The sequence below is a fragment of the Epinephelus lanceolatus genome, chromosome 17 (assembly GCF_041903045.1).
Source record: "Epinephelus lanceolatus isolate andai-2023 chromosome 17, ASM4190304v1, whole genome shotgun sequence".
Lineage (NCBI taxonomy): Eukaryota > Metazoa > Chordata > Actinopteri > Perciformes > Serranidae > Epinephelus > Epinephelus lanceolatus.
In genome coordinates this window covers 26705641-26720984 of record NC_135750.1, presented here as the reverse complement: position 1 = coordinate 26720984, position 15344 = coordinate 26705641, and the positions used below count along the sequence as shown (strand labels likewise).

At 44.6% G+C, this 15344-nt stretch overlaps 1 protein-coding gene across 2 annotated transcripts in view; it reads left to right on the top strand.

Moving 5' to 3' along the window:
• The first annotated feature begins 229 nt into the window (after positions 1–229).
• The window catches only part of unc5b (unc-5 netrin receptor B), a 62027-nt gene continuing 46912 nt past the window's right edge, over positions 230–15344 (top strand). The window contains exon 1 of one of the 2 annotated variants that reach the window (XM_033613682.2): positions 230–1524. In XM_033613682.2, the coding sequence (XP_033469573.1) occupies positions 1437–1524 (88 nt within the window). In that variant the 5' untranslated portion in view covers positions 230–1436. The remainder of the gene's footprint in view (positions 1525–15344) is intronic. The other variant, XM_033613683.2, reaches the window with a different exon arrangement.

Sequence of the window (15344 nt, the reverse complement as noted above, 5' to 3'; positions counted from 1 at the left end):
AAATGACGATGGGAAGCTGAATTTAATCACCAACCACTGCTTTGAAACATTAAACATTAAAGCTATGCCAAATCAATTGCTCACCTCTCCGTCAGGCCCCCCTGTGGTGTCCACTAACCAATCAGACCCCATTATCAGCACCATCCAGTCATACAGGGGGAATAAACGACTTTTATAATGAAGAGTGCTGCTGTGGATCCAGTCAGGTGTCGCCCTCATTGGAGATAGGCTCATTTATGAAAGGGTGCTCTCTTGTGGCCACCGGGAGAAAAGTATGACCCAGGGATGCGGGAGGGATGGATTGACAGGAAGTAATATGCTCTCATAAAAGCAAGACTAGTGCTGCTGGACTTCTTTTATAGACTCAAGATAGCTGCTCACAGACTATTCATATTAGGCGGAGGCAGCAAGGGGATTGTCCATGTTATTGAATTTAAAGTTACTAGACATGGAAATAAGCAGGAGATAGATAGATAGATAGATAGATAGATAGATAGATAGATAGATAGATAGTAATAAAAGTGAGTCACAGCTTCATTAATCTGCAGAGAGACCTTTGTGCTGAATCCGGAGCGGTGCTGTGCGCTCTAGGGTCCGGGTTTTCTTTTTCTCCCCTCCCATCTATTTCCTCCTCGCTTGCCACTAGTTTACCTTCACTTGTTCAGCCTTCACTCTGAGAGGAGGAGGAGGATGGTATATGATTGGCCAGGCGGGGACTGGTAGTCCGGAGGCTGGCATTGTGCTCCGCGTTGATCCCCCGTGTTCTTGTTTACACCTTGCGGCCGGGGACGAGACGAGACACCCAGGGGCCCCCACAGACCAGAACAGACTCGGGTCTCGTCCGGTCTGCAGTGAACGCGGCTATCCGGCAGCATTTTCCCCGTGGTACTTCTTTTTTGTATGGTGGCAAGTTTCTCCTTTGCCGGGAATCGGACTCTCTCTCGCGTCTCATTTCATCCGTCCGTTCAGAGCAGCAATGCGTCAAACTTTTTGGTGACTTTTGTGGCACCTCTGCGCTGATGGCTCCCAGTCAAGCAGGGTACAAGTGCAGCTGGAAATGATATCCACCAGGAGTAGCAGCGGCAGATTGTTTCCCTATATACACAGGGTGTGATATCCACGGACCTCTTCAAACTTTGATTACGGGCGGAAATTACACCCTTTCAATCTCTCTCAGACATTTCCAAGCTGCTGGGTGATGGATGTGTTTTGAGCGTTGCAGTCTGTTTGCGTCAACAGTCGAGAGTGAACTATTTACCAAAACAACGGCAGCCAACATCAATTACTGGACTCGTTGGTATTTCACTCAGTCCTGATAAATCCGTCAGCAGGAAAGACTTTGTTGAACGAGAGCCACTTTGGTGTGTCAGAAGCTCCGCAGGTTACGCTGTGTGGGGGGAAACACGGGACGTTTCGCAACGGCGTAGCCGGAAAAGATGCTCTCTGCTCGGATGCAGCGTGGCCAAGGTCTCGGTCCTCTGGTTCTTCTTCTCCTAGTCGGGGGATATGTCGTGTCTGGCACTGGTAAGTTTGGAAATTAATTTGTAATAATTATGCAATACTGTGCGCATGTGACACGGCGCAAAATTGACAAACACACGTGCGCAAAGACGCACACTGAGAGCTTGTTTTATATATTTTGAGCACCTCAAGTTAAACAACGAGACTGTATTTCTACTTTTTGCTGTCTCAAAGTTACATTCACGCCCTTACTTTTGTACCATGGGAATTTAAAGTATATGCTTTGGAGTCTGGAGTACACCCATCACAGTGCAGGGGTCTGGGGTCGCCTGCTGACAAGCACTTTTTCTTTTACCCACAGCCAAGTCTTCAGCTTTACAGCAGACCCGAGCTCAGAGCTCTCTTTTCTACTTGGAGCGGAAAAATCAAACTCCCCCGGTGCGCAGGGAGTAATTAAGGTTTTGCTCCATGCCTTCTTGGCCTCTCCAAAAAGAAAAAGAAAAGCCTTGTGAAAAGTAAGACGTCGCACTTGAAGTGCTTCAGGAGAAGAGATGCTTTTATTTATTTATTTCTTCATTGCCAGATCTAAATTTAGTGACACTTGTTTAAGCTTAAGCTGTGTCTGAAATGCTCAATACACCCAGTTGTTCATAAACCATTGATACCTTTTCAATCATTTTTTTATTAGACGTGGTATTTCAGTCTGAACTGAGCAGTCTTTGATCAGGGGAGAGCAGGCTTCAATCACCAGACTGCGCAGAGTTAAAAGACTGCAGCGGCTCTTAAGGAGATGAAATCACTTGGTACACATGGGGCAGGCCACTGTTGGTGAGCTGGTGGGACAGGACCTGGGCACCAAGGTGACACTGCCCATCTCCAGTGTTATGTGAATGGTTTAACCCAGTGTGGCCTAGTGGTAGGCGAGCCTAGACTTTTCCCTCCCTCTGCCAGATAAGATTGAAATACAAGGCAGAAATCTGAGGGGTTTAGTGAATTGTGGATTAAGCTCGGTTTACAGTAGGAAAAAAAAAGAACAATGCGGACAACAATGAGTGCAGAATCTACACAAGCTTTGCTAAAAGACCACTCCAAGAAATCAACCTGACTCTCTGGTGAGGAAGTCCATTTTTTACCTAATGGCAGCAGTAATCTTTTGGGAAGACACACTGACTGTCTGTCCAGGTCTGTGGCCATTTCTTTGAATGCCAATAAGAACCCCCCCGCCGCCGCTGTACCTCCCAAGGTCCTCGTGTGTGTATTATTCCCTGAACAGGCGGAGCAGAAAAGCAGCTTAAGTTTATTAAAATTGTGGACCGTTCTGAAATCCTTGCATGAGAAATGAGAAACGTTGATATAAACAGTTGAGGATTGCGGTGAGGTCCTGTTAGGGGGGCCGAGCCTGGGAGGAGGGGGACAACAGGGGACAATGGCTCAGTGTGCCCCAATAAAGTTTCTGTCTGGGAGAGAGGATAGCAGAGATATATTTAGGGAATGCATGATGGGACAGACAGATTGCATTTATCTTCTCTCCCATTGTGTGTATACCTTTCCTCTGCCGCCTCCCCTCAGATCCCTCCTATCTCGGTCTCTGCCTGCATTGTGGATGTGCTGAGCTCACATTTCTGCTATGGTGCTCCTCTTTCTGTGTTGACATACACATTAATTACCCCGACTGCCAGGAACACTTGTCTGGAGTAACTACCCTGCTGTCCGCTGCCTCTCTCTCTCTCTGTCTGTCATTATTAATGACTTCATCAGAATTAGAAAACCAGCATACGGGAAGGGTGTTGTGACAGATCAGGACTAAATGAAGATGACCAGGTTCCCAGTGAGCCCTGAGGAGGTGAAGGGGCAGGAGACCAGCGTCCAGACTGGGAGGTCAAGACAGAAGGAGAGCGAGGGTAGCGAAGAGGCGGTCGGGTGTTCAGAGTTAGGCAGCGTAGCATGTCAGACACTCCCATAGAGGTTGGATGAATAGTGACACTCCTCTAGGATGTGCTGTCTCATTTGTGTTAAGTGTGGGAATCCTCTTGCTCCTGAATAACAGTGCATCGGCAGCAAGAAGACTCTTTAATATTACATGTGAGCTAATAACAAGGCTGCTGGAATATTTGTTGCCCTGCTCTGCAGTTTGGTTGGGAGAATTCTGTAATTTTCTGACAGCTGAAGTACGAGATTTTAGATGCATGAAAAGAAAGGAATGTGACAACAAAGCTAACCTCAGACAAACACCAAAGTAGATTTGGCTTCAAAGACGCTCAACAGATTGAGATGTCAGATTAGATTAAAGTGTCTCTGAAACATGTAGTCATAACAAAAGTGCTGCCAGGCTGTTGCATCTGCAGAGATTTGGACAGGTGGTTGGGCTCCGTGATAAATAAACAGACCGACAGCTCTCTTTGGGCCAGGCCACGGGCCAGACTTGTTCCTCAGGCAAGTCCTGCTGGCAGACCAGACCGGGCCACATTCTGTCCCGGAGCAGTGCATTAGTTTTATGGCCGTCAGGCGGCAGGGGATGGGATCGCTGGCCAGCCACTGCCCTCTCTGCTGTATTATTCATACGTGCAAAGTGGTCTTTGTTAATATTTAAAATGTGCTTATGATGCTCAAATTCTTGACATCAGAGACAGCAAAGGAGAAAGAAATGGGAGGGGAACAGCTGCTCTGCTCTCTTTGGCATAACTGACCCGGATGGCTGCAGGGGGTAGTGAAGGATTTTAGGGTACCAATAGGCATTTATAGACTAGATAAAAGAGTGGCAGTTCGAGCAAGCGTGCCAATTGCAGCCAGGAGCTGTTGCAGAGGAAGTGTATGAACCAAACAAGGAGAGGGGTTACGCAGGGTAATGCTATCCATCTGAAAGTGAAGAGGAAAAAACAGAAAGAGGAGATGGAAGAGAAATGAATCTGTGAGAGACACATTGAGATAGATTGATCTCAGGGCATGGCTTTTAAATATCCTTTATGAGAAAAGAGCGAAGAAGAAAACTCCATAGCAGTGGCATTCAAGCGTCATTAAACCTCTGGCACAGGCCAGAGAATGAGGCGGCGTGTGTGTGGGGAGAAATAGGTGGAAAAGAATGAGAGGAAGGCAAGTGATGTGCAGTAGGACCAGGTTAAAGCTAGCAAAGCAGCAGAAGAAACAGTGGTTAAGAGAGAAGGAGATTGTCAAGGAGGGAGGCGGAGGGTGGAAAGTGAAAAAGAGACACACAAATCCACTTGGGGGATGTTTTTATTAAGGCTCTTATCGATGGAGAGAGCTCACAGTATTAAGAGTAGACATGTTTAATGCTTTGCCAATACTGTGCATGTTAGACCGGACCATAAATCTGCAGCAAACAGCAAGGGCTCTGTAGGAGGCAAAATAGCGAGGTAAATGGAAGAAGGAGCTGACTATAAAGAATGGAAAGAGGAACGAGCAGCAGAGGAAAGTTTCGAGCAGAGATTGGCAGACTTGAGATAAATATGGTTTTAAGCACAGGCCATTATTTTTTCTTCTGCAAAGACAATATCTTTGCGACGTATTTAGAATCCGGGGTAATAATGATTTAATCAATACAGCTGAGGCTGCCAACTAATTCAACCTGTGTGTTATTTAAAAAGTGTACAAAATTATCATCAAGTGAAGCGGTTTAAATATTTCATGTAATGCCTCCTTGGATTCTGGTTAAAAATGTCTTGTTTATCTCACACCAGATGGTCTCTCCTACCTGTGCGCCTTCATATAAAACAGTCATAAAATGCAGGAATGTTTCAATTTAATCCAAACATTTAAAGCCATTGATGTTTGAAATTTAAAACAGCTTTTGACCGAGCTGTTTATCCCAAGGTCGAACTTGCTTATTTTAATAGTAATTACAAAATGTATTTTATTTTGTCAGTGACTTTGGAAGGTGATATTTTCTACATAAAACACAAAGATTTTGGCACAGGCCTTCAGATAGTAAGCAAGTGTAGTAAAAAAAAGTTGAGGCTGGGTTGAGAGGGGGATGGATGGATGGATAGATGGATGGGCTGGGGGTGGAGGGAGTTTTGGTAGCAGATGGGAGCTGAGTTGCTGCCGGGCCGGCAGAACAGGGTACCCCCTGCCCCTCCATCCTGCCCTGTGGGGGGAGATGGGTGGGGCAGACAGGGAAACAGGAAGAAAACCTCTGTGGGGTTCCATTGTGCTTTAGATGAATAGGAGACTCCACAGAGTTTTTTTGCCCCTTTGTGTGGGGTAAAGGGGGGCAGCAACAGAACACACACACTCATTCACAACTTCAACAGGAGCTACACTCGCACAAGTGTGTGTTCATGCTTCTTTAGATGTGTGTGTTACTGTTGCATAACCACGCACGCACGGGTTAAGATCACACCTGCTTGTTTCAGCTTAGAAATGTCTTCATTCTCATTATGATTGATGTGCTAAGACGTGCTCAGTGACATCTGACATCAAAAGTGCAGCACCCACCCACACGCACCCACACACACACACACCCACATATGCAAAGTGGAGCCACATCCTCTGATTAAGAGGTAGCATTTATATGTATAATGGTGGAAGACCCGCTGGGTCACTTGGGAGGAGTGAGAGAGTGAGTGCAGGAATTTTCATTTAAGATCTCAGCAGCACTCTGGGCATCGTGACCAATAGGATCAGGATTCACAACAGGGGGTCTCGCCAGATCCTGAACAACCCCCTTACCCTTAGATAGACACATATACACACACATAAACACACGCACACACACTTGGTAAAAGTGGTTGTGCTGAGGTCCATAGATCAGAGGCAGTGTCAGCACTTGATTGGCTGTGCTGTGGTCCAGCACTCTGCGTGTGTCCTCGTCTAAAAAAGGGAGGTTTTTCAGACCATGTAGATTCTCCCTCATCTTCTTAGCAAAGGCTTTTTTGTCTTCAAAAGGCAGTTGAGCCAAGTCCACTCAGAGCTTAGACCACAGCCAATCTGTTAATGCTTGTGTTTGTGTCTGTGTGTATCCGACTGTCATGTGGGCTCGGCTAACTGGAGGAAAATTCATCTGAATGTGTGTTAAAATGAGCTGCATTAGGGAAAGCAATGGCAGTTAGTGTTATTCTGACTTCCTTTTTATAAATGTGGCATAAAAAGCTACATTCCCCCATATCCACATTAATAAATTGCCTTCACTTGTCCCCATTTCCCCTTCCTTCAATCTCTTGATAGTCTCATCAGGTGTATTTATAGCTTTATAGTCTCGCATATACCAACCTCTGTCATCCATATCTCTCTCACTCCATCATTTTTTTTTCCAGCCAGCTCTCTGGCAGAGTTTGGGAATTGCTCTTTAGAAGGCAGTGTGAAGAATCCCATTTCTCTGAGTGTAACGCTTATTAGGGTCCCATCTGCCCTCAGGGTACTTATGAATGTGGGGGGTGTTTGGGTTGTCGTGGGTAGGTAAAGGAGGGGAGCGAGGGGGAGCTTTGTCATGCCTGTGTGTAAGTTTGATGTGGGTGCCACTGGGGGCTTGTGTGAGGTGGGAAGGGGCTCTTAACACTGCAGAGCACACACCGAGCAGCTGGTGTGTCTAAAGTAGGGGAATGACACACAGACCTCCCGGGAGAGACGGCGTATTGAGCGTACGTGTGCATATCTCCGGCTGCGAGAGGGAACGGAAATGATCCTGCCTCCTTCTGTCTGCATGGCAGGCAGCTAGGCAACAGCAGGACTTTCAAACAACTTTTTTTTTTTTCCTCCCTCGGGTTTTAAATCAAGGCGAATGATGCTTAATGAGTGTATTTGTTATTTGTGAGTGTGTGTAGGGTGGTGGGTGGGGTTGCGTGATTGGCTGCGCGTCAGCAGTGTGCTGCTGTGTTATTTAATTTAGAGGCTGTCGTGGAGTTAAAGCACCATGTTTTGTCTCTCAAGCTTGGTGCCCTCGTCAGTAATGGAGCGGTGATTGTCCACTTAATCAGAGGTCAACAAGGTCACAGCCAGACCTTTCCTTTCCTCTCTTTTTCCCCTCCACTCTTAATTTTGAGCTTTAAAGATCGTGCGAAAGGAAAAGGCCTGCTGTGCAGCATCTAGCTTCATCCCCAGAACATATGCAGACACATACAGACACGCACAGTAGGGGCAATAATCCCTGCTTCTGCTCAGACACACTTGGATCTCAACCATAGCAAAGAGAGGAGTGAAAGAATGAGATCTGCCCTCATCCACTCTTTAATTCCTCCACCCGTCTTCAACTCCAGGACTTAATTCTTACTTCTCCTCCAAAGGATTTGACTGGGAGCCTCCAAACACACAGTAAAGATTCTCTCCTCGCCTTGGATGCAGGTCTTAATCAAGGGCTGACAGGCTCCTCTTGGCTCATGTTTGTGTGTTTGCTGTGTGTGTGTATGTGCTGTGAGCGCACGCTGATGGGAAGCCAGCCGTATTACTTAGGTAATACTCCCTTTTCTGCATGGGTCACAATGGGGTCACACTCGCAGTCTCAATCAGCACACAGCTCGCGCACACACACACCCATCTCTCTCGCTCTGGCAGGCGCTCTGATTGCGCAGGAGGAAACCTGGTTTATCCTCCTGGTTCATCCACTGAGCCAGGTGTACGCGAAGTATGCAACAAAATGCCACCAGGCGTCGGCCGCTGAAGAGTTAGGAATCGTTTTAAATGAGCGCCATGTGTGAAGTCGAGGTCTGGTCTAATGTGGCAGATGTACCTGCATGTAATTAAGGTTAGATTTAAGTGTATGAGCTCACACACGCATCAAGTGTGTCAGCGGGTGTGTGTTTCAAGCCTCTTACCTGCTGCTGACCAGATGGGCTCAACAGTCGACCTCACGCTCACCTCTTCCCGCCACTCCGCTCAGATTAGCTGGTGAGCCGAGCTAAGGCACAGAGGCATTATAATGGACACATCAGCCCCCCACCTTCTTCCTGCTGCAGCCCCCAATCCTGCACACACACACATAATGCACATGTGCAGCCCTCATTCTTCACATAGGATATTTAGGATGACGATATGCTGTTTGTGTGTGTGTAGCTGGTTGGGCACCGCCTGTGGCCTGCTGTTTATGGGGATTATGAAAGCAGATGGACAGCCATGCTGACTGGTGAGGGTTCATTAACTCTGGGTGTCTCTGCTCTGACTCCGCTGTTGCTCAGCTAAACTTGCCTCCAATCCTCTCTGCAACAAGAGCTGGTGCGCGTGTGTTTGTGTGTGTTGTGTGTGTAGGTACAGCAGGTAGAGAAAGCACCTCACAAGCAAAGGAAAGCCATATAGATGTTTATCGATTGGGGGATGTATGTGAGCTTGAAGTTTCTGCTTGATTAGTTTATGTGGAAGCGCTGCAGCGGCTGCCACTTTTTTGTTTTAGCGCTGTCTGACGTCAGCATGTTCAGCTGCTCCCAGGTCTGTTCATATTGCAGCATTCCTCAAGACGTTTTGTGACAAAGGACGATTTTTATACATGAAAAGCAGCAGTTGAAACATGTTTGGTGTAATCATACTAGTGCCGGCTGAGGGGTTGTGATTTAGCATGATGCAATATCTTCAGCAGAGGACCATTTCCGTGGCATTTCACAGCTCTGCCGGGGGAGATGAATAGGTATAGTTATAGTGGGTCATTAAACACTGAGCGGTGTCTCTCTCTGTCTATAGCTTCAACCTTCACGCTGCAGCCAGCTCCTGCCCTCCTCCTCTACGGCTAAAAGAAACATGGATCACACAGGGACAGACAGACATACCTGTGGAGAGCCAGCCAGCTAGACAGACAGACAGACGGGCTGGCAGATTCCTGGGCAGATGGGTTGTTTGGAATCCCTCAGAGGCCTCGGCGCCATCAGACAGACAGACACAGGAGTAGTCAGTCACCTAGTGTCATGCAGCCTTGGCAGAGATGTGACCAGGAGCAAGAACACACGAAAAAAAGTTCAAAACAATACAAATGTAGTAAATAATGATTATTTTAATCGTCACTTAATCTCTTGATTGTTATTGTTATTTTTATTGTAGTCTATTAGAGCTACAGCTGGTTACTTTAATGAAAATAAATTTGTGTCAAATTTACTGAAACTGTTACTAAATTTGGAAAGAAGCACATGAGGTAGATATGAATGTGATGTCTCTCCTCTTCCTGCTGCCTCTAATGGCATTTGCTAGAATCTACTGTGGTGTGCTGGAATTAACCAATCAGAGGCGAGGGGTCTCTAATATAGTTACAGTCTCATGAACTGTGGTCAAACTGCCAAACTAGGCAGCGCCAATTAAAAGTGAATCAAGATTCTGCTACTGCACATCCTATTTCTCACCTTAAATGTTTCCGGAAACATAATTTAGTGCACTGTTCAGCTTTAAAATGAGAAAGTTTGCGATCCAGTGGTTGGAAACGGTCGACCAAAGTACCAAGCACCGCACACCAGCTGGACCAACTTCCTCATTTTACAATAAACAATGCTCTTAAATATGTTTCTAAAAATGTGAGGAGCGAAATAGGCAGAGTGGTAACTGAATCTTGATTCATATTTGATCAGGGCTGCGTAGTTTGACAGCAGTAACAAGCTGTAATTGAAATGATTGACAGCTGCGTTAGAGACTCCTCGGCTCTGATTGGTTGTTTTTCGTTCCCCTGCGGTAAAGCCATTAGAAGCAACACATGGCAATAGAGTAGGCAGAGGAATGTGTCTTTTCTTCCACAGATTATCTGTCTCATTTAGTGCTGTGTGAATTTCGTGACAGTTTTAGCAAACATGACAAAAAGTTATTTTTTATAGAAGTTCCCAACTACAGCTTTAAATGTCAAAAGATAGTGAAAAATGCTCATTACAATTTCCCAGCGCTCAAGATGTTGTCTTTAAATTGCTTGGTTTTTTTTTCAACCAACAGCCCAAAACCAAATCATTTTTATGTTCAGATTTTTCTATGGATTTAATGAATGACAGATTTGGAGTTGCTGGTAGATGGATTGTGTTACATTTGGACAGAGCCAGGCTAGCTGCTACCCCCTTTTTCCTGTCTTTGTCCTAAGCTAAGTGAAGTAATCTGCTGGCTGTGGCTTGATATTTGGTATCAATGTTCTTATCTTGAAAAGAAACAAATAAGTCTGTTTCCCAAAAGGATCCTTGAAATGATTAATCAGTTATCAAAATTGTTGTTGCTTAATTTTCTGTTGATCAGCTAATTGATAATCATAGTAACACTCCTGGTGGGCTATGGCTCAGTCGTCAAGGTAATTAAGAAGGTTTAATTTCTGCCTTATGACTTTTGTCCCATATCATTATCTATCTTTTTATTTAAGATCTCACCTGTTTCCAGACAACAGGTGTTACTAAAGTATTAGAAATAACACAAAGATTACCACCTTACGTGCAGTGACACAAGGAGATCATCACTAGGGACCTTATCTGTGCCCTTTACAGTAAAAAATGCCTGTAATGGAAAATACTTCACAGTCGAACAGCAACAGATGTAAGTTCTCTGACACTCTAAAGCCCTTGCGATGAGGTGAGGGAGTCTTTTTTTTTTTTGCCTGGTTTGGGCTCGGAGACTATGAATGGTGGAATGAAATAGAACATTTACATGTGTATGTCAGAGTCCACCCACGCCTCTGTCACTACCAGAGTGTGTGTGCGCTTGTGCCTGCATATGTGCGCATGGTCTGGTGAGTGTGTGTTCTGAGATGCTGTCGCTTACAGCGTCCCTCTTTATGCTCTTGTGAGTGTGAGTTTGTGAGTGACAGTTATACAGTGGCGTGGAGTGTGTAAATCTCCTTCCTTCTAAAGCTCTCAGCAGTGGGCCTTACATTAGCACAACAATTTACACATCTGTCCTGAGGCGACGAACGGGCAACTCTGAGAATAATGAAAGTCTCAGTCAAAGATAGTCTGTGTGTGTGTGCGTGTGTGTGTGTAAAAGAGAGAGAGAAAGAAATCAGGAGAGGTGGGAGAGTCTCTGTAAACAAGAGACAGAGGAGGTTTATTAAAACCCCACCACCACTCACCATCCTTTTGTCCTTCTATTCTCTGTGTCCCTCACCTCCTCTCCCCCTCTTTCAGCCAGAGGAGCGATTACATGCCTCTGTCTCTCTTGTCTTTCATCTCTCTCTGTGAAGAGGAGAGGAATGAAGGTCTTCTGTGGCGTGTAATTACACAGAGAGATCCTGGATGAGGGCGTCTGTCTCCACAAACAAAAAAAGCAACCCCCTCTCCCTCTAAATACCTCTTGATAGGGCGAGATCCAAAAAGAGACATTTAACTACCTTTGATCCACCACAGGGCCCTTGTCTTTACCTGCCACTTACGGAGGCCTAATAAGTACTATCACAAGTCTATTTATTTCATTAGAAGCAGTGACACTAACATATGCGTGGCTATGCTCCAGCACCGTGGGAATGAAATACACAGCTCCTCCATTCATTTTAAGCGTGGAGTCATAATCATGACACATTTACAGGCCGGTGTTCCAATCTTACCCATGAGTCATATTGCTGAATGATTATGGAAGGGCGGATTTTTATGGGCTTACATTGGTATTGGCTCAACCTCTAATTGGCCCAAAGCACATTTGCATTCTGGGAAGGTAATAATGGGGCTCTTTGGAGGCACTTTAAATGAGAAAGTCATTGCACTCTGACTTAATTCTGCTCATAGAAGTGCTGATGCCTCCAGATGGCTTTTTTACTGAGTGTGATATGGCCATTTTGTGTGCATGATCATACACATACCCAATACTTTGGGAATAGCTAACTTGCTAGCAAACCACTGGTCCCTTGTTACCCATTTTTGCATTATAATGTTTTTACTGCTTCTTATTTCTCACTCGCAACAGAAGAGAAGTGCAAATAAAGCAAGCAAATATGACAATTTTGCAGAGATACAAAATAGGTGTTGACACTAATAGGTTGTTTGTTATGATTCTAGCGGAGGGTTTTCTTTTTTTTTTTTTTTTTTTTGTCCGTTGCACTGTTTTCTGTTTGCACCTAAATGCATGCTTGAGTGGTGTGTCGAGGCAAGCAAACAGAGGTCATACAGTGTGGTTTGACACTCTGCAGAGGTCACAGAGGTCAAGCAGCTCTCTGTTTGTGAGATGGAGTCGGCCTGAATGTGTTTAACGTGTCTTTTTACTTGTGTAAATCCGCCTCCATTCAAAGAGACTTAACTGTTTCTCTGAACTCACTGGGAGATGAAGTGAGTGCTCTGGTGCAGCTCAAACAGGACTTGGCGTCAGACAATAGACCAGGGTCTTCTGTTGCACTTAGCTGAAGCTGCTGAATAGACTCTGAATAGACCAGGAGTGGTGCGGCCATGCAGCTGCTGGACAATAGCCTGCTCAGCAGAAAGGCAGCCGGTGACCTCGAGGTCTGCTCCGGCCCTGTCCACTCTGATCCCTGAACCCTCTCCACACAGAGTCAGCACCGGGAAAGCCACAGCAGAGACCCCACAGTAATTCGAGCAAATCAACCAAAATCACAGTTTGGAGCACAGTTCAGCTTCGAGTGGCTCGCATGAAAGGAATAATCACACATTTGGGGAAATATATTTATTTTATTCTTCTATCTGTATGCTCAGTTTGATGCAAGTCCCAGCAGGTGTTTAGCTTAGTTTAGCACAAACACTGGAAACAGGGAAAAACAGCTAGGCTGGCAGTGTCAAAAGTGAAAAAAAAAAATTCACCTACCAACATCTCTAACTTTGACTGTTTAACATGCTTTATCTTGTTTGTTTATTCGATACACAAACAGAAATCAAACCGTGGGTTTTATGGCGAGTTATGTACTAGAACTGGAATTTCTTGGCTAGATGTGATGTCCTGGAGTCCTGTCATCACCTTGAGGCTGTCAGGCACCAGAATGTCAAACTATTCCTTTGATTTTGACCTCACAAAGATCTGTACCCATTATTTTTTTAATTTATTTTGCATTGTGATTTCACTCTGCAATCAGAAAATTGTCACTGTCCTGCCCTTTTTTCCCCACATCTTTCTTTTCTCAAAGAGACTGGTGAAAAGCAGTATCGTTTCACAATGTTTAAACGTGTCTTTGCACCCAAAATGGATAATGGGTTTAATGGGTTATTGTCTAACTGGATGATGATATTTTTTTAACAAAAATCCAGATCTCATTTGGAAATGAATGCACCCAATTTGGCTTTGTGACTGAAAATGTTCAGGAAACCATCACGCTGAGGGAATCTCTCTCTTTGTTTGAGCAGGCAATAGGAAGCATTTTATTCTACTTTAATAATAGCAACTCTCTGAGCCTCAGACATACTCTCATTTCCCAAAATAAACACCATCATCACTCTTACACCCAAAATCAAACACAACTTTACACAAAATCCCACCATCAGGAATAAAAACATCCAGGCACTGCAGCTCCCATCCCTGCATTTGGTCAACAAGCGGCCTCCCCTCCTCCCCATTTGTGTTTATTCTGGGGATTATTCTGACCTAATCTCTTTAGAGCATAATTCAGATTAGATTTTGTGTTATTATTATTGCAATGTCCATTCCCTACTGTCCTGCTGGGATTTCTTGACTGCCGTGGCGCTCCTGTGATTGGAAAATTGATTAAAACTGCTGACCACTGGCCTAGATACAGTAGCACAGGCTCTGGAAAGTGGATGAAAAAAATAAAAGCAAACACAAATGATACAGTGCTGCATATTTTAAAATCATGTACTCTCTAATAGAGCTGTGGGAGTACATACTCAGCATGCTGGCAAACAATGTAGAAATCATCTCCTTTTTTCCACTGCATTGATCCCACATTAGAACAGCCAGGATGTTCTTATTCACGATGGTTGAACAGTATATTAAAACACAAGATCTGCCTCGGTCAACCCGTGACAGTTTGCTTTTAATTTCCATAAAGAGAACAAAAAACTCTGCTAATTACCTGAAGCAAAAGGCTGTATGCGTGCACTTAAAGCTGGGGCTCCATCTGTATTTCAGCTGCCATATTGTCCTGAAAGTTGCTCAACAATTTGATATTCAGACGTCTTGTTTAGTCTGCGTTTTCAAGATAGTGTTTAAACACCATCTGCCTCTTACCTCTGTCTCTGAGCTCGGCAATCTGAACCAGAGAACCCTTGAATAAATTACAGAATATGCGTAAAAATTACAGTGAGTGCAGAAAATAAAAACACATTCCCCATCATTCATTATCTTTGCAGCAAGCAGGGTCTACTTTCCAATGTTTTACTCACCATTTTCCCTTCATATTGCTTCATGAAAATCATGCAAGAGTAAAATATTGCTTCAATTGGCGCTAACATATCGTCTCTATTTTTTTTTCGATCGTGGCAAGTGAGCCAAATGACAGTGAATCATCACATCAAGTATAATTTAAGTATATGTTGTTTCTTACATGATTTTCAACCTCCTATATCCTTTGAAATACATTTTAAAGGAAGAGTGTGTGCTGTAAGATGTTGGGGGAATGCAACCAGCTAAATGTTTTTCCAGTTAGAATTCCTTAAGTGTTTACCGAAGGAAGTTTTTACCGAGAGCCAAATTATCTGCAGAGGTCTCTTCCTCTCCAAAACAAACGGACCAGGGGTCTCATTTATAAAACAGTGGCGTGCGCCAAAAAGTATTTGACAATTTCTACAATCAGGCTTCCACCTCGCCATCTGCGTGGCCATTTGCCTGTCTCCAAAATGTTTGTAAGTGTAGGTCAAAGTTTTTCCCCTCAAGTCTGCTTTATAGATCACAACTTTTGCGTGGGGAACTGTTCAGCTCATCTGAGACGCTAGCACCGACTACTGTGTGCTCACTTCTTTTCTTTGATAAGTCGAAATCTAGAGGTACAGGAGGTTTTTACCGTGTGCTCAATTATCCACAGAGGTCTCTTCCTCTGCAAAACTAACAAGCTTGTTGATTTAAACAGGTAAAAACACTGAATTAAGCAGTTTCGCATTAAAAAT